The sequence below is a fragment of the Astyanax mexicanus genome, chromosome 3, assembly GCF_023375975.1.
Source record: "Astyanax mexicanus isolate ESR-SI-001 chromosome 3, AstMex3_surface, whole genome shotgun sequence".
Lineage (NCBI taxonomy): Eukaryota > Metazoa > Chordata > Actinopteri > Characiformes > Acestrorhamphidae > Astyanax > Astyanax mexicanus.
Window position 1 is genome coordinate 6,031,290 of NC_064410.1, and position 26,041 is coordinate 6,057,330.

The following is a 26,041-nucleotide window of genomic DNA, read 5'->3' on the forward strand; positions in this document are numbered from 1 at the left end:
AACTGCAATTTACATATTTAACTATTCAAAACATGTACTGGTCAAACTCAGGCAGATTTACTTTATGATTTTTTTTTTTTTTTACAATATTTCTAATACAAAGATGGTTACAAAACTTCAAAGTCTTCATTTTAAATAAATGGTTGACTGCATGTAAAAAAAAATCACTCCTGTTACTGAAACTCATTCCTGTTACTTTTTATGTGTTGAGTAACAGGACTAAAAGTATTGAGAATAATTTTTTTAGCATAGAATTAGCAAAAACATTTAAAATAGCTAAATAGCGGCTATGCTAATAGCATCAGGACACTGGGCATAGTCTAGTGATTTTCCCAAAATTTGTATTTTAAAAATAAACCAATAAGATCTAAGAATTAATTTAGGTAACAGGACAGAGTGTTGAGATCAACCTCTTCAGTGACAGTTACAATAAGATCAAATATACAGAAAAACAAATGAGGGAACTTAATTTTGGTCTTCCTATGATCTTTAGAAGAACCAGCAGACAAACCAAGTCTTCCTGAAGCTGTGGGAGTCTCCCGCATTTCAGTAGCGGCTCCCTGATGCCCGCGAGTCACATATAATCTCCCGGAATTCAGAACGAGCGCCCCAAACGCGCACACAGGCCACAGACTTTTATTCTCTAATCACGTGTGGGAAGGAGAGAGAGAAAACAGAGAGGGTTCTGATTGGCCTGTTCTCTGCAAAGAGTCTGTGAGACAGCCAATCAGTTTTTAATGTGGGCGGGCAGTGTTTCTCCCCCCTCCCGGACGGGATTTGTTCAGTGAGTGAGAGAAAGCAGATCATGGCGGAGGCAATATTAATAATTATTGTAATATGATATGAAATGTTTTTGATTTTGTGCAATTTCTTGTGATATTGTTACTGTCAATTTTTGTCAAATAAAAAAAAAGCATAGGCAGGAAAGCAGAGGCAGGGCCTTCCAATTTCAGCTGTGTATTTCAACTCTGAATACTCTAAATTTTATTAAAAAAAAAAAAAAAAAAAAACAACGTAAAATTAATTAATATAAAATTAAAGTTTCATTATCATTCGGTGAGTTGTTTTATTTATTTATTTATTTTTTGCCGCCCGGGGGGGTGGAGGGGTTGGGGGGGGACTCCCTGAAATCAACTTTTGCAACTTGGGATGTCTGCTGATGTCACTTCCTGTGACTGAATGTAGAATGTTCCAGATTTTTCAGATGATCAGAGTAATGTGTTACAGTAACAGGACTGAGTGAAACAACAACAGGAACACAACTAAAATGTGTATTTTAACTTAAATATTCTGGATTTATTATGACAAAAACTGCATAATTATATGTCATGGTAAGGTTTATAGTTAGAGAGTGGGGGACAGGTAACAAATGCTATTTTTACAAATGCTATATAAGTGTTTTAAGTGTTTGTAGATTTTATTAAGGTTATTGTAATTTAATTAATTACATGTCTTACGTTAGCAATTGGGTCAATGTACAAAACACTATGCTTGATAATAAAATGTATTTTAAAGTTATTTTTTGTGTGCACATTCATACATGTAATTTCCTGGGGACAGAAACGCCAGCCATTCGGTGGAATACGCCCCTGACATTTATCTCCATATTAAAATGAATATACACTTTAGTATGTACAATGGCTTGCGACCACAAATTACAAGTAGAATGAAAAGGATACATGGTTTTCAAAATTTGATTCAAATACAAATCTGAAAAGTGTGACGTGCAAAAGTAATCAGCCCTCTGTATTCTGAAATCTCTAAATAAAGCCCAGTGCAATCACCTTCAGAAGTCTGTGTGTAATTTAGTCTCAGTATAAATACAGCTGTTTTGTATCGACCTCAGTGGTTTGTTAGAGAACACTATAATGAACAAACAGCATCATGAAGACCAAGGATCTCACCAGACAGGTCAGAGATAAAGTTGTGGAGAAGATTAAAATATAGATTAAACATCACATTCATTTTTAACACAAAACTGATTTAATTTGACAAAACAAGATTAATGGTTTGTTTTAAACATTTCACTGAAGTAGAGTCCTATTGCAAATATATATATATATATATACCTCTGGAATATAATCAGGAGGAAGGTGGATGATCACAAGCCACAAAACCAAGCTAAAGTGCTTGAATTCTCGCACCAGGAGTGGCATAAAGTTATCCAAAAGCAGGGATATTCCCCTCAAATATTGATTTTTGAACTTCTAAAACTTTATGAATATGAACTTGTTTTTATTTGCATTATTTGAGGTCTGAAAGTTCTGCATCTTTTTTGTTATTTTAGCCATTTCTCTTTATTTTCTGCAAATAAATGCTCTAAATGACAATATTTCTATTTGTAATTTGGGAGAAATGTTGTCTGTAGTTTAAAGAATAAAACATCAATGTTCATTTTACTCAAACATAAACCTGTAAACAGCAAAAACAGAGAAACTGATTAATAAACTGAAATGGTCTCTTATTTTTGTTTCCAGAGCTGTATACAGTATAAAGATAGAATCCTAGGACACATCAAGAAAAAGTATAGTTTAATCATACAAAAAGCACAGTTTTATTAAAATAATAATACTAAGTATACTTATGTATCTATTTTTATTAAGTACATCTCCAGTGCACAATTAGCACAGCAAAATAAAGTATACTTTTTTTAAACTATAGTAAATATGTAAATATAGGTAGAAAAAGTCAATTTTACTTTTTCCGCATATACCTAGTTCAAGTAAACTAATATTATTTTTAAATACACTACTTTTTCACAAGGGTAGTCTTTATAAAGGCTGTTTGTTATTTGCTACGAGGCACTTTCGCATTTGCAGATATTTGCAGACAAAACAGAGCTACGGTAATGAGTAAGAGAGAAGAGGATGGTACGCTCTATATACTGAATACAGCCCATAATCAGGTCACCTTTCTGTATACCAACTAAAATTACTGCCAGCAGCCTGACCACATATATACATATACCCATGGGCGTGGTAGTGGGGGGAAAAGTGGACCTGACCACCCAGGGCCCAAGTAGAGAGAGGGGCCCATGAAAATTTTTGCTCACGTTCCTTGTGTACTGGCATGGATAGGGGCCCACTGTCACTGAGAGTGTACAGGGCCCCGAATTTGCTGCTACGCCCCTGCATATACCTATACATATATAAGATGACTGTTTATTAATAATGAAAGTAGGGCTTTCTGACTGTCTGTCTGTCTGCTGCAGACAGTAGTTTAACGACTGCTGTTCAACTGATCTGTAATCCGTTTCAATTCCTTCACAATCTCTCTGTCTGAAATCTGAAATCCTTATTTGCGCTGTAAAGAAGTTACTTTTTGAAGAAGTTAACCATTAAATGCTATCAAGAGCATCTAGTGGAAGCCAATTCTGAAAAAACAAAAAACAAAAACCTCAAAGTATGTCAGGAGTGTGTGCATAGGGCATAACAGTGACTCAGCTAAGGTGCAGTTTAAGGCATTATTATTAGATAAGACCAAAGCACCGTGTGTGAAGCACGGGGGCGGTTGCATCAAGTTGTGCGGATTTTTTTTTTTATTGGAGACCGCATGATAAGGTAAAGATAAAGCAGCGCAGGAGGGAGTATATGTCAATAAAGGTAAAATAGTCTAAGGCCAAGTCAAATCTAGAAATATAGTTTTATAGATAAATATATGAATAGATTTTTTTTTTTACATTTATGAACATTATGCAAAACTCACTTTTTGCATGCTTTCGTTTGACCAGCTTCCCTGTCCCTGCTGAAGAAAAGCATCTCTACAGCATGATGCTGCCACCACCATGTTTCACTTTGGGGATGGTGTTTTTTTTTTACGATAATGAGCAGTGTTACTTTTCTGCCACAAAAGGAGCCAGTTTTTAGGCCAAAAACCACAGAAACTTCAACCACATGTTTGCTGTACAAACAGCACTTCTTATGTCTTTCTTTCAACACTATCTTTCTTCTTGGCCAGATTTGTGGAGTGCACGACTTATAGTTCTTCTGTCAACAGATTTTCCTGTTCCACCTGAACCTGAGCTTTGGATTTCTGCAGCTCCTCCAGAGTAACCATGGGTCTCTTGCCTGCTTCTCTGACCAGTGCTCATTCGATCCTTGTTCGATCTGTCAGTTTGGGTGGACCATGGCCATGTCTTGGTAGTTTTGCAGTTGTTGAATACTTTTATATTTAATATTTTTGGTTTATTGACTAAACAGTGCTCTTTGGGATGCTTAAAGCTTGGGATATGTGTTTTTTTTAAACCTATAACCTAACCCTAAAGCTTATAACCTTATAACTTCTCCACAACTTTATCTCTGACCTGTCTGGTGAGTTCCTTGGTCTTTGTGATGCTGTTTGTTCACTAGTGCTCTCTAACAAACCACTGAAGTCTTCACAGAACAGGTCTATTTATACTAAGACTAAATTACACACAGCTGCTGGGCTCTATTAACTCTATTAACTAATTCAGTCACTTCTGAAGGCTTGTGAAGACTGCACTGGATTTTATTTAGGGGTTCAGAATACACTGAATACTTTTTGAACATCAAACTCCTAAATTTTTTATTTTATAAAATAAAAAAAAAAAACAATTAAAAACAATGTATCATTTTCATTCTACTTCACAGTTATGTGCTACTTGTGTGTTTTTCTGTCACTTAAAATCTCTATAAAATACAGTTAAGTTTTTGATTTTAGGGTGACAAAATTTTTAAATATTAAAAGTTCAAGGTGCATGAATACTTTTTGCAAGCCACTGTGAATATATATATATATTGGGTAATGTATGTAGTAAATCTGTGTAAAGGTTAAAAGTGTAATGCAGATGAAGAAAAAAAAAGTTTGGTAAATTGATAAAAAAAAAAGGTAATAAAGTGATAAAGATCAACAGTCAACCAACAACCATTAGTGTTACTCATTAGCAGGTTGAGGTTTAGATTCATGTTTAGATTCAGGGCTTGTGCTCATTGGCTGTTTTTTCCGGCTGTAGTAAGATTATCAGTGATGGTTTTGGTGTATCTGTATTTATCTGTTGCTGCATACCGTCCAATTAGAAACCACCTATAGTGACAGTTTTATGAGGAGGTGTGCATGCTGCATGCTCACGTTGTCTTTCATCTCATTCACACTCTTTTTTTTCCCTTTCTTTTCTTTTTTTTTACATTTCCTCACTTCTAGAGATAGAAACTGCATGGGTTCTGTCTCTTTTCTGTCTTTAACTCGTTACTGTCTTTTTTAATTTGAAATTTTTCTTTGGTTCAGACTCATCCTGACACTTGGTTAGAGCATCTTAAAGTCTCGAGTTGTCCGCCTACTTTGGTGACTGGGAGTGCTACCGGTTTCGTACCGTGAGAATTTGAGGACATGGCTGATCGAGGACTTCCATACCCCACTGTGTTTTCTGTGGATAGCTGCATTGGAGTCCCACCGTTGCCCCCCAAGCCAGGCCAGAGGATGGCCCAAAGACAGAGACGCAAAGTGACCGAAACCATACTCTTCTTACTGGTCAGCATGGCTCTTATTGGCATATTGGTGGAGGCTTGTTTCCTTTACTATCTCCAAAGCCACAAGCAAGACGTAAAAGTAAGTCTACAAACATATATATATATGCATATATATAACTATAGGCTGGTCATCTCCTTCTGAAAGACTCTTCTGCCTTCTGTCTTTGCTTCTTTTTCTTTCTGTCTGACTCCATTTCTTCTAAATGTCGCTTTTCCCTCATGCACCAGGTAACACCTCGTCTTTGCTTGGCTTCTTCTGTTTTGTAACTCTTGCTTTTTTTGTCTAATTCATGCTTTCGATCTCCTGTTTCAAGCCGTACCCAAGACCCAAGGTGGCCCCTTTATCGTCTATGGTGTGGTTTTGAATTGTGAAGCAGTTTCGCATCTCTTTTTCACATGCAGACAAAGGGGCTTCAAAGTGGATTTGGCTTTAGAACATAAAAGCAAACACTCATATTAAAAGGGTAACCGGGGATGAGCCGTGCTGGGTCTGTGAATATTGAATCTTAAGATTTTTACTGATTTTATGGATGCGTTTGTTTGAAAAACACCAACATAAGAAGAAATACAGACAAATAAATCGGAAAAATAAGTCGGTTAAACTGTTTCCAAATGGGTTTTTCAAGAAAGTAAATCAGGAGAGTTCACACAGACATAAAAGATCAACACCAGAACTTACAATCTCATAACTGTGTGTTCTTCTAGTCAAGTGAAGTCAAGTATAGTAGTTTTATTGTCAGTACAGCATATATACAGAAAATACAGAGTATTTAAATTGAATTTACTCTCCATCCATAGTTCATATACATTTTATCCAATAAATTTCCATGATTTTATCATGCCTTCAAGGCAAATTGTCATGACCATACAACTTTAAAAACAGTGCAAACATGGAAAAAAAAAGAAAATAAACTAAAACTACAATCGAAATTGATTATAGTAGGCCTAAAATAAATAAGTGATAGTGGTTTTGACTAAAGTACAGCAAAATTATAAAATTATAAATAGTAGAGAAATAAAGAATGAGAGATATTAAATGTACAATACAACAATGTCACAGGTATAAACATACTTGAGACAAGAGACACACAAGACAATAGTGTGTCAATATAAAAGTGAAAGTGTATCAGTTAGGGTTAAAGAGGGAACGACAGAACCTTTATAAAAATTATAGTGCAAGTATAGTGGTATAAAAGTTTTAAGGCTGGGAAAGCTTATTCTGCACGAGTGCATTCAACAATGATAAACGATAAATATACTTTTTATATTTTACATTTTTCTTCATTGCTTATTCTTATGAAGGATTGGTGCATTCATTATGAAGATACCATGCAAAAGCAGTATCCAGTAAAATATCCCTGCGGTGGGCGCATCACATATATCGAAAGGGGAACAGTGACCTGCCAGATTTGCCAAATTTTGATTATTGCATAATAATATATAAAGTAAGTTTAGTCATTTAATGATTTAGTATATACTAAATTATGAATAGTGGATAAATAATTTATGTGGGTAGTTAAGTGAGATTTAACAGTATAAATAAATGTTGGGCCACTGTTGCTCTTTTTATTTATGTGTTATAACTGCTTATTAATGTTTTTTAAGCCTTAACAAGCTTATTAATGACCATTAATAAAATCCTTAAAAAATATATATAAATAAAAAATCCTGTATATAGGAGCCTTATTTAAAGTGGTACCCAAACCCTTCCACAGTAATTCTGGAAAAGGCTGCCAAGATCTTTAATATTTCAAAAGAACCCCCCAAAGTGCTGTAAAATAGGACATATATAATTAATTCTGGAATTATTTGCTTAATTTTAATGCCAAACGTCTGTGTACACTGACTCTACACTGTTTTACTGAATGAAAAAAATAAATAACTAAAGTTACTGAGATTATCGTAAATAATTCTTCTTTTCTTTTATTTTAAAAGTTAGCACATATTTTGTTTCCTTTCAAAAAGTAGTGCTAGATAGGTTTTTGGAATTTTATATGACAAATACCGACAGTACCACTCAAAAGTTTGGGCACACCTTAAATTCAGGGGTTTTACGTTGTAGATCAGTCAAGGTGAGTCAATCTAAAAACAGTCAAGAACTTTGAAAGTGTCCTCAAGTGCAGTCAAGAGTCAAAGACTATTAAGAAACGTTATAATGATGAAATGATGAAACCGGCTCTCATCAGGAAACGGCCCAAGAAAGCAAGAGCAAGAGTCACCTCTGTTGCACAGGATCATTTCATCAGTATTTTGGCTTGTTTAACACTTTTAAGGTACTAGATGATTCCTTATGTGTATAAATAAATAAAAACAGTGAAAGAACTTTTGTTAACAGTGTTCGGTACCACTTTAAAATAAGACTACCTTTATAAAAGGTTTATAAATGGTTTATAATTAGTTTATTAATGGTTACTAATTAGGTTGTAAATGCCTTAAAAATCAATTTGGCAAACAACAGGTCATTGTTGCCCTTTCTACGTATGTGTTATAACTGATTATTAATGATTTTTAAGGCATTTACAACCTAATTAGTAACCATTAATAAACTAATTGCAAACCATTTATAAACCCTTTATAAAGGTAATCTTCTTTTAAAGTGGTACCGTGTGTTCAAACTTGTATAGTACTTGTATAGTACTGTATAGTACTGTATAGTATGCTGAGAGTGTGTACTATAATAATGTCAGTAGAAGATATGCAGAGAATTAAGATAAATAATAAAGAAAGAGATATAAAGATTATATAATTAGTTCTAATGCAAAAGTTCCCTGTTTTACCGAATGGAAACAAATGGAAATTTAAATTATAGCAGAGATAATCATTAAAGCTCCATGATGTGTGTCGGAAATACCAGGCTAAAAAGGTTTAGTCTGGTCAGGCTCCTCCTCTTCTTTGAAGCCCCCCGGTGAGCTGCAGTTTCCTCTCTCACACATGAAACATGTGTTCTGCGTGCGGTGGGTTAGCCAGGCCAGATGACCTGGTTTCTCTGCTTGGGCCACATGCACCATATTGACTACCTGTGTATCAAACCAGTGACCTGCATGATCCTGCACCCAGAAGTAGTTTGAACTCAAATAAATTAAGTCTGTTTTACAAAAAAAAAAAAAAAAAACATTTTTTAAACAGCACTCAACTATTTTGAGTTAGTTGAACATTTGTGGGCACATATTCATTCAAACAGAGATCTTTGAGTTCAACCAACTTATAATAATAACTAAGTTTGCTCTGTTGCCATTAACAGCTACTTTTCCATTGGCTTCTCTCACAATCTATTTGCATACTGTTTGTTCCTTAGTTTCTGACATATACTAACTGTCAGTGTGTAGTCATTCCCCCCACACTACCTGTCCAATGAAAAACACTTATCTCCTTTTTTGTCGATTTTTAATAACTACATATTTTGAACAGATAAACTGTCCCTTACACTGTGCCAAAATTTCTTGATGAACGGACCAATAGAAACTCAACTTCAAAATGACCTGAAATAAACTCTTTTTACATTGACTTCCATTGAAAGTTTACAAGGTTTTTTCTCTCCTGTAAAGTTGCTGTTTTGGAGATAAGTGTTTTTCATTGGACAGCGACGATATATTATGATTAACTGCTTGGCTTCTGTGTTGTAGGCTGAAAGAACAAGAATCATTTTCTGAGCTGCAGTAGCTCTGTGTACTTTTAATTCACTACTGTTTTCTTTTTTCATTTACTTTTCTATAAGTATTAAATTAAAATAGTCGAATTAAAAAAAAGAAGACTAAATACAAATCTACATTTGTAGATTCATTCAAAGCAGAATTATTATGCAAAGCAATTGATATAAATAATAAAAATATATATATATACTATCATATATTTTGTGTTCTGGTTAAGTTGGCAGAAATGTATAAAATATGAATTATGTAATTCTTACTAAAACCAATGTAGTATACAGTACTTAAAATAAATAAAATATCCAGAAGTTAAGAAAAATCTTACTTTTAAATACACATGTATATGTATTTGTTAAGTTCACTGTACCTACAAATTATATTACATGAATTTAAGATGTATTAGGTAATCTGTTCCAACAAAAGTTTTGAGTTTAGTCAACTTATTGGGTTTTACAGTGGAGTATGCATGAAAACCGTTGATGTTAGGCAGAGCTGAAGCAGTGTTTTAATATATTTCTTTTGTGTAACATGTTTTAATATTCATATTTGTGTTTAAGGACAAAGAGTTTCATCATTTGAAGTCTAAGCAACCTGATACTCCTGATACTCCACAGACTGACGCTCAAAAAGGTGATAAGAGAATAGGTAAGAACGGTTTTGATTCACTTATTTTATTCGTTGAGTTCTTTTACATAGTTTTTTTTGGTGTACAAAAAAAGGTATGGGACAATCTATGTTTAAACTTTCAGTACATACATTTACATAAAATACTACATTTGCCCCCTACAGATTTCTTTCTTTGTTTTTTTTTTTCTTTTTTATCATATATTTTTTTTCAGATTAACAAAACACATTTTAATATCGAACCAGGATAACATAAAAAGTAAGCATAAAAAAATCAGATGTGATCATTTTATTTATTAAAGAAAAAAATTCATCCAAATTAACCTGGCCCTATGTAAAAAAGATATATTTGCCCTCTAAATCAACAAAGCAAACGTTGCAAATAAACAGCAATGTCTTTCAGTCTTTCAAGCCTGATCTTAAGGTCACAAACAAAGCAGCCCCAGACCATCACACTACCACCACCATGTTTTACATTCAGTATGATGTTCTCTTTATAAAATTATGTGTTAGTTTTATGCCAGAAGTAACAGGACACATGCCTTCCAAAGTCAGTCCAAAGAATATTTACCCAAATCCTGGGGATTATCAAGGTGTTTCTTGGCCAGTGGAGACTATTTTCACCAGTTTCTTTCTTATTATTGAATAATTAACACTGACCTTAACTGAGGCAAGTGAGACCTGCAGTTCTTTAAATGTAGTTCTGGGTTATTTTGTGACTTCCTGGATGAGTTGCCCACACACTTTTGGAGTAATTTTGGTCGGCCGGTCACTCCTGGGAAGGTTCACCAGTGTTCCATGTTTTCTCCATTTGTGAACAATAGTTGTCACTGTGGTCGGCTGGAGTCTCAAAGCTTTAGAAATGATTTTGCAACCTTTTCCAGGCTGATAGATGATTAACAAATTATGTTTTTTCTTTAATAAATGAAATCATCATTTAAAAACTGCACATCATCGCATTTTGCATTGCATTGAATTTCTTGTCCTCTTGTGTTTGAGAGCATCATTTGAGTAATGTATTAATCCATATTAGGAGAAGCAAGAACTTTTCAACTAAATAAACAACAAAAAAAAAACTTAAAGGAATGAAGGTCAGTCAATCTGAAACATTTTATAAACTTTGTAAGTATCCTCAAGTGCATTGGCCAAGACCATTTTACCACAAGTAATTTAAATTACAACGAGTAATTTTTTTTTTTTTACTACATGCTTCCTTATGTGTTCCTTCATAGTCTGGACGACTTTAGTATTAAAATGAATAAAAATGAATCAAAATGTTAAAAAAAAAAAAAAAAAAATATATATATATATATATATATATATATATATATATATATATATATATATATATATATATATATATATGAATAATAACAGAAATAACAGAATTTTTTTTTTTAAGATGAACCAGTCATGCCACAACAACCCACAGTGCGCCCGACAAGACGACCTACATTTCGGAGACCTTCCAAGTCTGTAGCACACCTGCAACGTAAGTGGGACCGACTTTTAGTTTCTCCATAACACGACTTCCTTTAGTGCTCTGTAGTCTCTGTGTTTACTGCCAGCAGTACTAATTTTGACAGATGGTTTTGATTTCAGTTTTATTTTTAGTCTTTTTTACTAAAATATATAATAGTTTTAGTCACATTTTAATCTTTTGGTTAATATTAGTTTAAGTCTAGTTTTAGTAAAAAAAAACAATAAAAAAACACTGTGGTCTAGTTTTAGACTAATTAATATAATCAAATAAAAAGTATGTATTATGTATTTTTTTTGTTTTACTCTCTCAGATTTTTGTTGTTATTTTGAGATTGTTAATTGCTAATGTTTATTAATATAATAAATGAATAAAAAATAAATAAATAAAATAATAAATAAATGAAAATGAAATAGCTGCATGAATTGTGTTTCGCAGCTTGAGGAAGAGGGATATTTATGGTTAATAAAACCGAAACGCCTTAACTAATGATGATGGATTGAACAGATTTCTTTTAGACATTACATATCGCTAACACTTAAATTAAAGACATCTCAAACTAGCTTAACTAGCCAACCTAGCTAACCCTAATGTTAACACTAAATTGAAGACATATCAAACTAGCTAACTAGATAATCTAGCTAACCTTAATGCTAACACTAAATTAAAGACATCTTAAACTAGCTAACTAGCTAACCTACATAACCCTTATGCTAACACTAAACCAGAGACATATAAAACTAGATAACCTAGCTAACTAGCTAACCTACCTAACCCTAATGCTAACACTAAATCAGATAAGTATGTAACTAGCTAACTAGCTAACCCTAATGTTAACGCTAAACCAGATACATATCAAACTAGCTAACCTAGCTAACCCTAATGCTAACGCTAAACCAGATACATATCAAACTAGCTAACCTAGCTAACCCTAATGCTAACGCTAAACCAGATACATATCAAACTAGCTAACCTACCTAACCCTAATTCTAATACTAAACCAGATAAATATCTAACTAGCTTACCTAGCTAAGCCTAATGTTAACACTAAACTGGAAGCATATCAAACTAGCTAACTAGCTTTCCTAGCTAGCCCTAATGCTAACACTAAACTGGAAACATATTAAACTAGCAAACCTAGCTAACTAGCTAACAGAGCCATGTTACATGTGTTACCTTCCTCCAGAAATCTGAACAGTTTAAAAAAATGAATAAAATTAATTTCATCATAGTTTTTGGTTTTTAAGTTTTAATTTCATTGAGTTCTTGTCTCGTTTTCGTCCTAAAAAAATAGGTTGTCAAGGAAGATTGTTTTTGTCATAGTTTTTTAATAATTAACACCACCTATCAGATTACAGTTCTAATGTCATAAACCCTATCCAGTTGGGATTAATTTCTTAGGGGCTCAGTCAGGTTCCGTGTTCCCATGTTTTTTTTTTGTTTCTATGTTCCTGTGTTTCTTAGGGTTTTTTTTTTTTTGTTCTTTGTTTTTTTTATGTTGTTTACTTGTTTATTTCAATAAATCTCCACGTCTCCTTGCTGCTCCCACCCTGACGACTAAACTATAAACTATAAACTAAACTCTACTTTTTTCTTTTCTTATTGTTTTACTGTTGTTTTTGAAGGTGCCAGTTGGCCTGATAAGGATGGACTCATTACCTGGAGTGATGAGGAGGACCACATTCATGAGCTGACGCTAACTAATGGAAAGCTGGTGGTTCCGAAAGAGGGCTACTACTACATCTACTCGAAACTCACCTTCAAAGCAGATGGAGGAACTTTTAACCACAGGGTGATGAAGGCCACACATCTCTACCCAGATCCCATTGAGCTCCTGCGTTACCATTACGTTGGAGGGCAGAAACCAAATTTAACATCCTCTGTAAGAAACAGCTACCTGGGCGGCGTGTTCCACCTGTTTAGAAAGGAAGGTGTTTTCGTTCAGGCAAAAGACGGCAGGGTTCTCCTGCAGTCTGCAGGTGAAAACTTCTTTGGGATGTTTATGGTGTAGCCTTGCTTTACTTATTTAGGCCTGTTTTGGCAACCCGGACTCTTTAAGATGAGTAACACAGAATGTTTTGCACTTATTCTTTTATTGGACATGTTAATAATGGTGCAATAAACAATATGGTAATATATATATATATATATATATATATATATATATATATATATATATATATATATATATATATATATATATATATATAAAGCACACAATTAATTTGGAATCAGTAACGTGTTATTATTTTAATGCAAGTTAAAAAATTACACCACCAAGTTTGACCAGAACTTCCGCCATAATCACAACCCCGCCCCTGCTCAATGCCACAATTTTTTTTCTGGAACGGTTTGCATGTGGTGAGAACAAGATCTGGTCTTGATCCAACCCAGCAATCAAATATACAGTTTAATCTGATATATATATATATATATATATATATATATATAAGCCAGATAAAATACTGCTATGAACAAATGCTGTCTCTGCTGCTCCATGCTGTTTACACACAGAGTGCAGTATGTGCAGTGTTCACTGCTCGCTTCAACAATGTGCTTGAGTGGTTTATTGGTGCGCATTTTGGTGCGTTTAGGTTTTTATGCCTGTGTGAAACCAAACCAAACATTGGGAGAAAAAGCTCCAAGTAAACAAAATCATCAACTGATCCGGACCATAGAAACCAACTACAACTACAGGTGTGAAAACGTCCTTTTACACTTAGCTAGTTAAGGATAAGTTAGTTCAGAAATTCTTACAACCAAGCTGTGATGTTTACAATAATGTGTAAACATTATGAAGACATATTTTTACTAGTATTTACTAGTATTTTGATTGACACCACTAATATAAATATAATTGCATATTAAATTTCTAGTTTTTCCACGGTAAATTCGCATGCTACATTCTGATATACTCACCTCTGGATGGAGACAAAACCTAGCACTGTGGTTAGCGGCTAATGCTAATACTGCTCCAGCAGTGCTAGCCGGGGTTAGCAGTATGCTACAGTCCGATAATACTCACCTCTAAACAGCGAAAGAGCGAGTGCTTAGCGTGGTTAGCGGCTAATGCTAAAAAAGCTCGAGTCTCAAGTCGGAAAATTAAAGACTTTAAGTGCGCCTTATAGTGTAAAAAATAATTTATAATGTTCAGAAAAACAAAAAACAAAAAACAATTTGGTGGGGTTGCAATGATGTAAAAAGAAAAAGTACTGTGGGCCAAAACTAGTCAAGCTGTATAAACCACGTATATGTGGTGGCTTTTGAAACTGGTTCAATTTTCAGCACCACAGTGATTCTGCAGTGGCGTGTGGGCTAGATGAAATTAGTAAACGTGGGCTAGAACTGGTGACTCATTTTCTATTTTTTTTTTTAAATGTAGTATTTTAGTCTCAGTAGTAGTTTCTTTGACATTTAGGCCCAATCCCATTTTACCCTTTGACCCTTCCACTTACCCCTACCCCTTGTTTTTAAGTGTAACCCTTCCCTTTAGAACAGAATTACAAGAGAAAGGGGTAAAATCTTCCCTCTAAGAACCACCCAATTCGTCATCAGAAGCGCTGAAGTAAGTTTAGTAACGTAACTAGCTGCTGCTGGTTAACTAGTTAACTTTATGGCCTTTAAGTGGGGAAATTATTATTGTCCATTCCTCAATTCCTCTGTAATGGGGAGGTGAAAATTAGCCCTGATTAGCTTTGATTAGCTTTTAATTTTTCCATTCCACCTTAAATGCTGCTGCCCCTTGCCTTCTGTTGGACCATTTAAGGTGGAACGGAAAAGTTACCATAAAGCATTTGGAAAAAAAAAACATCTAACTATGGTAATATAGTGTTAATCATCACTTTTAATTAGGAAATTACTTAATTACATTTTTGGGTTTCTTTGGTCGCTTGTTCCGCCAACTTTTCTCGTGGTTTTAATACCCCTCGATTTAAGGGGGAGAATTAGAAAAATCTTCATATGAAGGGCTAACAGAGGGGTAGGGTTAAGTGGTAGGGTCAAGAGGTGAAATGGGATTGGGCCTTAAACTGTATGATGAAGCAATGTGTTGATTCTAATTCTATAGCATGCTGGGTAAATTATAGGCTGGCCAACGTACAGCCTGTAATAAAATATAATAAAGTTTTTTTAACTTGTTCAAACAACAGACTGTAGAAAACACGGATGGTCTAATCATTTGGTAGACTCATCCCATTCTCCCAGACCAAGCACAAGCATCTCAGACTACCTTCATTGAGTTTATAGGGCAATATAATGCTAACTAGCTAATGTTAGCTAGTTGGCTAACCACTATTACATCACATTGGCTATTTAATGAGTGTCGACGAGTTAATGCGACCAACAGCACAACAACACATGATCAATAATAGTGTAACAAGTAGGTAATAAGCTAGTTGACTGACAGCTTGGCGATAACTCAGCTACTCCACGTAATACAGACAGTTTAACCCCACATTCTCACACAGGGTGAGATGTTCATACGGCCATGAAATACTGAAAAAGTCATGGAATTCAAAAATAGCAATTTCCAGGTCTGGATAAGTTTTGGAAAAAAAAAAATACCCAGAAAGTTTTGGAAAAGTCATGGAAATTTGGTCTACAAATCTTTGTGATTCAGTTTATCGATGGGAAAATCTAGTTTGAGCTTAAAATTCATCAGCTCAGAGTTAATTCAGTAATTTAGCTCTACACAATGGGGCTCTCAGGATCTGACGCACATTTTATTATTAAAAATTGTGTGACCGATTCATTTTATGCTTACTATAATCAATTTCGATTGTAGTTTTAGTTGATTTTTGGTTTTATTGTTCACTTCTGCACTTCTGTTTTAAAAATCATATAAAAATTGGCCTTGAAGGCATGGAAAAATCATGCCTATTTTTGGGTTAAAAAGTGTAGGAACCCTGTCCACAATATAGCGTAAAAAATGTCTTAAAAACTGGGATGAGCGGAGCTACATGTCATACTGCAACCAGCCAGCAGAGGCACTAGACCTGTGGTGGCTTCACTTATAAGAGACGTTGCACTGTCAATGCTTTATATACAGTACAGTAGCTGGAAGTTCAACAAAAACAGAAACATCAATATACTGACCTGATATCTGCTTAGAATTAACCAATATAAATATAAATATATACTTGTTTTGCTTTGAGCCCTGCTTTAAAGTATTCTGTTTATTTAAACCTATAATGGTTTTACTGTATATAGCATAAACATGCACATCTAGGCTTATCACTGTCGTTTTATTTATTAGTTCCTTGCAAATATCTTAAAGAAAGTCCCTATAAACTTAGAATGCAATTAAGTACAGAGATAAGGGGCTTTATCTTATATCCTATGCAAGGTACTGTACACTGCAATGTTCATTACTATCTTACACCCCGCCAACAGTCTATTTTCACAACTTCCTTTTGTGTGGTTTAAATAGCAACAGGACTCATCAACTTTACCACTTGTAATTATGTTCTGCACATCCAGCTTAATAATAACATTGATATTTTCAACTTGACTTGAAGGCGGCAAAAGACATATAAAACAAATAAATACTCTAAAAAAATCTTATACCCTGTAAAAGACTGTGCTAGGCTGGGCTGTGTGGCTCGTAAAAGCAGAACTTAGCATTTTGTGGCTTCACAGGCTCGTCACAAAAGTAAAATCAGCTTGTTCCACCCTGAGTTGATACTGGTGGGTGGTAAAGAGGCTTGTTTAACATAATTTAAACGTTTTTATTTTTATTTTAACCAAAGTCACACAGTTAGAGCCCGATCTTAGAGATCTATAGACGAATCATCAACTGTAAAGAGCGCCTCGTGTACGAATTCTGTTAAATAATCATGGGTGTGTTATGAGCTTTACGTGAAATAATGTTAAATCAGTGTGTCACTTGTCATTCCCTTTAAGAGTCAGAAGTGCTCTGACTTTGGCGGATTGCTATTGTAACGGCGCAGCTGCCTGTACATGTTCAACGCTTTTTCTCAGCAGAGAAAACTGACCTGTTTGTTCACGCTTGTTCATTCTGTTTATTGCTAATGTAAAAGTTTGCATAGCTGGCAACAAGCACACGCTATGGGTTTGTGCACTCTTGCATGCGTTGGGGATGCGCCTGTGTTGACAGTTCACTGCCAAGATAGCAATAAAAGTCTGATGGTTGACAACGGCCTAGGATAATTTCAGTGAGTGGCACACCTGTGTTTTCCGTTGCCAAGATAGCAATACACCAGAAATTTCTCCAAAAACAAACCTCATTTCCAGACCACCACTTCCATTAGCAGCGTAGATATATATTCACAAGCACCATTGCTATTTCAAAGATGCAGAGGGAAAACATGAAAATAGACTGTTGGCGGGGTGTAAGATAGCAATGAGCATCGTGACATGCCTTGTGCAGAGTGTAATTATTAAGGCTACCACTATAAAATACGGCTCTTTTATAAAAGGGCTTATTAATAGACTATTAGGGAATATTTATGGTTAATTAATGGTTGTAAATACTTTATAAACCATTAAGTAGTTATTAAGTAGTTACAACACAAAGTTTTTTTTAATCAGTCAACATTAACATATCTAATAAAATAATTCAGAAAATCAGTTTAGTTATTTAATGTTATTTAATGTGAATATACACCACTTTATGATTATTGGATAAAAGGTTAATCTTGGTAGTTAATTTATTTAATAACAGATATGTTATAAACAGATATGTTAATATCTGACTGCTGACTGATGTAAAAGACAAAAGAAGATAAGCATCTAGAAAGATTGGTGGTTTAAGAGTATAAATGAATGCAGAATTAATATTTTTATGTGTAGTTGTAACTGCTTATTAATGGTTTATAAAAAGAATATTTTTAATCTTATTAATAACACATTTTTATATAAACTATTTATAAGCCCTTTATAAAGGAACCTTATTTTTTTACCTTATTCTGGTACTGAAAAAAGAATGGAAAAATAAACTTTTAAATGATTAGACACATACTACACAGACTCATCCTATTAATCCTATTAAGTCTTGAAAAAAGACCAAATTTAATCTCTTTTAAAATAAAGGCATAGATATAGAAATATAGATATACAGATATTTTCTGTTTTGTTTTCTAAAGTTTTGTTTTTTAAAGTTTACAGCTTTTAATGTTAACAAATGCTGTGTTTAATATATATTATGTATGAATGTTTGTATGATTTTTTTTTTTTTTTATTAAATTAAACGATGTTATTTAATTTGCATTGCTTTCGTATTGTATTTTTTTATGGTCAAAAATAGTAAAAAAAAAAAAAAAAAAAATCAAGGTCGCTTGTTTTATGCTAAATGCAGGAGAACAGTTTCCCCCTCCACCTGTGTTCACATGGTATTTAAGCACGGTCGCTGCATGCTAGTTTGCAAAGCTGTGGTTTGGTTTTTGCTGTTGGCCCACGGGCGAAAGCGAGGTAGTCGGTGACTGACACTCCGGAAATACCATTGTATGCTTATGATTTTTTTTTCTTCTTGATGCTGGCTGTGCACTTTCCTGGTCTTCATCGCTCAGGCTTGGGGATGTTTCTTACAGAAGACATAACATGACACAACTGTCTGTCTGCCTTTACCCTACAAACACACACACACACACACACACATAAACTCACACACAAGCATGCACACAGAAATACACACTCACACGTACCCTGATATCAGTCTCTTTCATCTCCAGTTTACATGACAAACTGTTTTTTTTTTTTTTTATTTGGTTTGGGTTTCCTCTCATCCGTGTCTTATTCTAAGAAGTGGCTGTGAGCTCGCCCACGCCGCAGGCCCGCTGTGAGCCTGGCCCCGAGCTTCTTCGTGAACAGGGGAGAGGAAGTGGGGGGGTGGGGGAAGAGGTCTACAGACAGGTACTTCTACAGACAAGACCTTCAGACCTGTTCTTTCGCTGACTCAGACGCTCAGGAAACCTCCCTCAAACACCCCCCTTTGGAACGTTCCTGTTCCAGCCGCCTCGTCACATACAGATACACACATAGATCGATAAATAGATAGATAAATGTGTATTAATAGGTTTGACCCCACGCTCACATCTCTGGTGTTTCATAGTTTCATGACTAATCTTGTGACTGCAGTACTAGCGGCCTTTCACTCAAGGACTCATATTAGTAGTACGGCACAGTATTCAGGACCCCAGTCTAACACATGGAGGATGGTGGTGTTATCCGTTATGCAACTTCAGACTTTCTTTAGGTTGAAAAAAAAAAAAAAAAAAAAAAAAAAAAAAATATATATATATATATATATATATATATATATATATATATATATAGTTCAATAAGTACATATAAATATATATGTATATATATATATATATGCACACACTGGCATTAAAAAAAGGAATTAGCCACCTAAACATTTTATTTGTTTTTGCTTTTTTGTTATACTGATATTTTTCTAATTATCAAACACATTTTTACATCAGACAAAGATAACCTGAGTAAATATAAAAAGCATTTTTTTAAACAATAATTTTAATCATTAAAGGCCCTGTGTGAAAACGTGTTTGCCCCCTAAACCTCATAACTTGGTTGCAACAATTGCAATCAAGCTTTACCGATAATTGGCAATGAATTTTGTTCCACTCTTCTTTATACAGAATTGTTATAATTTTTTCAGCATAATCATCCTGTTTAAGATCATCCACAGCATCTCAAACAAACTTTGACTAGGCCACTCTAAATTCCACCTTCATTTTGTTTGTTTTTTTTAAGCCATCCATTTGTGTGCTTTGGGTCATTGTCCTGCTGCAGAACCCAAGTACACCTGAGCTTCAGGTCACAAAGAGATGGCTGAATCTCCTTCAGGATTGTCTGGTAAACAGCAGAATTCCTGATTCCATCTATTACAGAAAGTTGTTCAGACCCTGAAGCAGCAAAGCAGCCGTTTTAAAGATCACTATACTGTTCTTTTTTTTCTAAAATTCTATGTTAGTTTTATGCCAGATGTAACAAGATGCACACCTTCCAAAAAGTTCCACTTTTGTCAAGTCAGTCCAAATAATATTCACCCAACATTCTGGGGATCATCAAGATGTTTTTTTTTTATTTAGAAAATGTGAGAATGTGAGCCGTTGTGTTCTTTTTGGTCTGCAGTGTTTTTTTGCTTATTGAACTCTCTCATGGAGAGCTTTTTCACCAGTTTCTTTCTTATAATTGAATCATTAACACTGACCTTAACTGATGCAAGTGAGACCTGCAGTTCTTTAAATGTAGTTCTGGGTTCTTTTGTGACCTCCTGGATGAGTTGTCCATGCCCTTTTGAAATATATATCTGGTCGGCCGGTCACTCCTGGGATGGTTCACCAGCGTTTCATGTTTTCTTTATGTGGTTCTCTGAAGTCCCAAAGCTTTAGAAATTACTTTGCAACATTTTCCAGACTGATAGATGATCAATGACATTAAGCTGTTTTCTCATGTGTTTTTAAATTTCCTCAGATCAGGGCATTATGTGTTGCTTTTTGAGATCTTTTATTTGCCTTATGTTGTCAGACAGGTTCTATTTAAATGATTTCTTGATTCTACAGTTCTGGTAGTACTCAGGCCTGGTTGTGGTTAGTAGTGAAATCGAACTCAGCTATCTAAAAATAATGATTAATCACAGTTAATTTATGAGAGGTCAAACAATTTTCACAAAGGACGAGTTTGGTTTGGATGCGTTTTTTTTTTTACATTTTAAAAGCGCTTTTTATGTTTACACAGGTTATATTTGTCTGGTATTAGAGTTTGTTTGATAATCTGAAAAATGTACATATGACAAAAATGCTTTATAAGAAGCTTTTAACAGACACACAGATTCTAGATTGGGTTTAATCTGAGTTTTATCAAAGAGTTCTAGTATAGAGCTGCCACCACTGACTTCCATTTCTAATATCTGACTAAAACCTGGTTATGCTAGTTATGAGTCTTTAGAACTTTCAGAATTCCTCTCTCATGTCCTTATTGCACTTATTGCAACTTGATGACGAAGTGTTACCACAGTGGATGGTTGGAAAGTTCCTGCACCTGCAAAAGTTGAGAGGTGTTATCTTCTGAATCAGTTTGAACACTGGCCGTCTGAAAGTGGGTGTTAGATGGATGGGACTTTCCATTTATGAAGTTAAAGTGGGTGGTAATGATTGTGACTGGCACCTGGCTTGAATTATCAGGCCAAACAAAAAGGAGAAGACTCCATTTTTTAATTTGCTTCTCAGCCGAATATCCCCCTATCACCGGTGATACCACAACACAAGGAGGATGTGTGAAGACTAGCACATGCCTCCTCCAATACATGTATAGTCAGCCACCGTCTCTTTTCCAACTCCTGCTGATGCTGATGCCAGCATGTCTGCATGATCGGAGGAAAGTGCAGCGACTCAGTTCTGATACATCAGCTCACAGATGCCTTGTGCTGATCGACATCACCCTAGGAGTGCTGTGGGGAAAGAGCGTCATCTACCCACCCAGAGAGAGCAAGCGCAATTGTGCTCTCTCGCTCAGTGCACCGGCAGCTGATTGCAAGCTGCATGACCGGGATTTGAACCATGCAGGTCAATGTAATATTTCTTAGCTTGACAAAAGTCAAGTGATATGATAGTACTCCCTACTCCATGATATTCTTTTAGTTTGGCTACCTTTAAGTAGTCTCAGTTTTATCAGAAATGAATATTTGTCCACCGCTTACAGAGCTGCAGCACTAAGTAGGGCCCCTCCTCTCTTTTTCTTCAAAGAAGTGTGAGTTAGTGTCCCATATTAATCAAAAGAATGAAACGAAAATATCCTTCAGAACATGAAAAGCAGAAGAAATGACTGTAGAGTGAACTTAAAGAACAGCAGTCAGGTATCCCTGTTATGGTTCTTCTTGAAGTCAATAAAAACCCAAAATTCAGTATCTCAAAAAATTATTTTAAAGAATATTATATAAGACCAATTGGTACTTTTGGCTTTGTGCCAAGTCCTGCTGGAAAATGAAATCTGCATCTTCATAAAAGTTGTCAGTAGCAGAGGGAAGCATGAAGTGCTGTAAGATTTTACATGAAAACAAAACTGCACTGACTTTAGACTTGATAATAAAACACAGTGGATCAACACCAGCAGATGACATTTCTCTCCAAACAAACCATCACTGATCATCAGTAAATCTTACATTTTACATTTCATTTGTAAATCAAGGGAGCAGAGTCTGGAGGAAGAGTGGAGAGACACACAGTTCAAGTTGGTTGAGGTCTAGTGTGAATTTTCTACAATCAGTGATGGTTTGGTTACATGCCTGCAGGGTTCCCTCTGCTGACAACTTTTATAAAGATGCGAATTTCATTTTCCAGCAGGACTTGGCACACTGCCCACACTGCCAAAAATACCAATTGGAGTTCTATAATATTCACATTTTCTTGGACACTGATTTTTGGGTTTTCATTGGCTGTAAGCCATAATCATCATATTTCAAGGATGAAATAAATAAATGTTTAAAATAGATCACTCTGTGTGTAATACATCTATGTATAGAGTATATGAGTTTCACATTTTGAACTGAATTACTGATATTCATTTTTTTTAGATGCTCTAGTTTTTAGATGCACTAATTTTAACACACTGTACATTCTTTTATTTACAGTCTTCAGAAGTAGAAAACGTGTGATTAATCCTGATTAATTGTGATTAATCACAGAACATTGTGTGATTAATCTGATTCTTTTTCTTTTATTGATTGACACCACTAGTTAAATTTACCACGAAGAGGAAGTCTAGTGAAGATAAAACGAGGAACTGTTGGAAGTTTCTGGTTTTGCATAGTAGTGTGAAGAAAACAGCAAAAAAGACAATGCAAGTCAGAGCAAGTGACCACATCAGAGAAAACGAAAGACCTGAGAGAGAGAGAGAGAGAGAGAGAGAGAGAGAGAGAGAGAGAGAGGGCAGGTTACAAACAGTAGACAAAAAAAAGCATAGGTGAGATTAATCGATAAGGACGGGAAGAAAAGAGTCGTGAAAGGGGAGGGGGAGAGACAAGACAATTGAGAGGCAGAGAGGCAGAGAGAGAAAGAGAAATAGAGATCATATGAGTCATCTTTACTTCCCAGTGTACTGTATCTATCGCTCTTTTCTCATCTCTCCGCTGCGGTATGGGCCGAAACTGAGAGTGGTGACACAGTCACACATGCTTCTTTATTTAGTTGGATTTTCCCTCCAGGTCCTCGCATTCTGAATCACACCACTGTTGTTCTGTTAAAACCAATTATCAGATCAATCAGATGCTTTCAAAAACGTCTGGACCTAGTAGAACTGAACCAATCAGCCATAACATTATAACCACCTTTTTGTTGCTTGTACAGTCCGGTATCTGCTTCTCCACATGATCTAATTTTATCCTCCTTTCACCATATTTTTCAATGCTCAGGATCAAAGCTGTGTAGATAGATGGACATCCCACCATCTACAGTGCATAATAACAACAAAAACTCCCTGTCTGTATGGGACAATGCTGACTGTTACTATTGCCGTAGGAACCAGGGGTGATGGGTGGGATGTGGATGTGTCCCCCCCCCAAAAAAAATGATACAGCAGAAAAAGCAGAAATTGTTTTAAAATAAACTTTCATTTTGAAAGCGCGCAGAAATCTGCACCCCCGCCATAAAAAGCACCCCCTCTTTCCGCTTTTATCAAGAAGACTTGGTGCCGAGAGGGGGTGCTTTTCATGGCCGGGGTGCAGATTTAGCACTACTATGGTAGTATAATATATATTTTTTTAATAAAATGGTAAAATGTCTCACTTTTAGCGACTGATATGTGTTTTTTCTTCTACTGTGAATAAAGTATGGGTGTACGAAATTTGCAAATCATTTCATTCTGTTCTTTTAGATTAGAAAAAAAAAATTATTCACATTTAATTAACTTGTTTAACCCTACTGTAGAACGCTAACGCCGGGTGATTTTCACCCGCACAATTTTTTTCATGTGATCTTTTTCGTAGTGCTGCTGTCGTCTGAGCTGCATGGGACTTTGAGGAGCTTTAGGGTGATGATCATTGATGTTATTAATGTTATGGTTGATTTCCTCCTTCCATCTATGTTTTTTTAAGAGGCATGTGTTCAGGTGATTTTTTTTTTTTTCCGGCATACAGTATTTTATGGGTGTAATTTACCTGATGTTTTTGATGTGTTTGTGTGTTTAAATAAGGGGCTCACATGTCTCAGGAATGGGTGGACCAAAGACCAAGTTCCCAGCAGCATTTTTATTTTTTTTTTGTTAGGACATTACCTGATTTTCCTGTAATTTTTTTTGTTTTTTTTATATGGTCATACATGATATCTTTTTTATTTTATTTTCTGTGATAATGTATGTTGTAAAATATACACAAGAAGGGTTCCAAAACGTGTTATACAGTGTATACCCAACATTAGTGATGATGTTACTGATTTTAACATTTCTAGGGTGTTGTAGGGTTAAAAAGAAGCCCAAAAATCCACAAAAATAACCATTAAATTCCAAATTAAATCAAAATGTGATTATAGGATTAGCATCATGTTTTCCTCCCTGATTGATTAGCTGCAGTGGGGTTGGGATTACACTGGTAAGCATTGGTAAAAATACAGCACACAGGCTAAAAACAAAGCTAATTTGTAAAAAAGTAAGTGGGGTTTGTTATGGTCGTCACTCACCTGTTCAGACAGGAACTTGTGTCGATATCGCCCTCTGCTGCTCTGAGGTGAAGACTGCGATTCTGTACTGTGAAATGTATAAGTGAGAAAAATTTTCAGTCATTTATTGTTCTGTGATTGGTCGTCATTATGTATTACATAATATATTCATTTTTAGTTTCATACACTCTTTATATAATTAAGTTCATGAGGGGTTCTTAAGTCAATAAAGTCAATTATTTTAAATACTGTTTTGTATTCAAAAGTATGAGCATCGTTTTTGAGATTTTATTTTTTATTTTATTGAGAAACCCTGGTGAAAAAAAATAGATACTTAGTTGTACTTAAAACATATTGAAAAATGTATTGTAAAAGTAGGCTGTAACAGATTTATGTACTTACTTAAAATATATTAAAAGTACATAAATATTATGCTGTCATCAAATGTTTGAAGGTAAACTTTGATCATACTTTTTAAAAAGTACAATATAGTGTATTTAAAAAAAAAATTGTTTAATGTAATTTAATATACTTTTAAAATATTTATTTCCAAATATACTTTTGTACATTTTTAGCAAAGTGTGTTAAAAACAACTGTTACAGTAGTTCAAACACTTAAAGTGCAATATATCGTGTAACATTTAATAAAGTAAATTAAATTACTACATTTACAAAGATTTAGGTAAATTTGTAACACACTAAAAATTGTAGTACAGTATATTAAAATATATTTTTAAACTGAAACGAACTATACTAAAATTGTGCTCCTTACAAAAGGGAGGAAACAAGAAGCATATTTATACTAGATCACATATATTTAACATCAATTCTTAGAACATTTCTAATATACTCTGTGTAAAATAAATAGTGATACAGTTGTAAAACTCATTAATGTATTATATTTTTACTGTAAGCATATTTAAAATATAGGGTAACATACATAAAGTAATATGTTTAAATGTTACTTAAGTATATTTAAAATAGTTCCATTTTAGTACAGTTAATTACACTTTAAGTACACTTACAATTTAAGTAAGACTTTTGTACTTTTTATACAATTAAAGTATAATAAGTATAATAATTTTAGCACTCTTTAAATGTGCTTTAGTGCACTAAAGCATAATAATGCTTAGTTTACTTTAATCTACTTTTTTCACTAGGGAATAGTTCAAA

The 26,041-nt window shown here is 34.5% G+C and overlaps 1 protein-coding gene across 1 annotated transcript; it reads left to right on the forward strand.

The window, feature by feature from the left end:
• Positions 1 to 5,271: 5,271 nt before the first annotated feature.
• tnfsf14 (TNF superfamily member 14) lies at positions 5,272 to 13,389 on the forward strand. Its single transcript, XM_022668070.2, has 4 exons — positions 5,272 to 5,565; positions 9,691 to 9,778; positions 11,160 to 11,249; positions 12,863 to 13,389. The coding sequence occupies exons 1-4, from the start codon at positions 5,347 to 5,349 to the stop codon at positions 13,246 to 13,248; spliced, it is 783 nt and encodes a 260-aa protein (XP_022523791.1). The 5' UTR covers positions 5,272 to 5,346; the 3' UTR covers positions 13,249 to 13,389.
• Positions 13,390 to 26,041: the final 12,652 nt, after the last annotated feature.

What these genes read in the sequence shown, in the direction of transcription:
- tnfsf14 (XM_022668070.2), top strand. Translation starts at nt 5,347, where the DNA reads ATGGCTGATCGAGGACTTCCATACCCCACTGTGTTTTCTGTGGATAGC. An exon ending in GCCACAAGCAAGACGTAAAA is followed by an intron (nt 5,566 to 9,690) that starts GTAAGTCTACAA and finishes TTTGTGTTTAAG; the next exon opens with GACAAAGAGTTTCATCATTT. An exon ending in AAAAGGTGATAAGAGAATAG is followed by an intron (nt 9,779 to 11,159) that starts GTAAGAACGGTT and finishes TTTTTTTTTAAG; the next exon opens with ATGAACCAGTCATGCCACAA.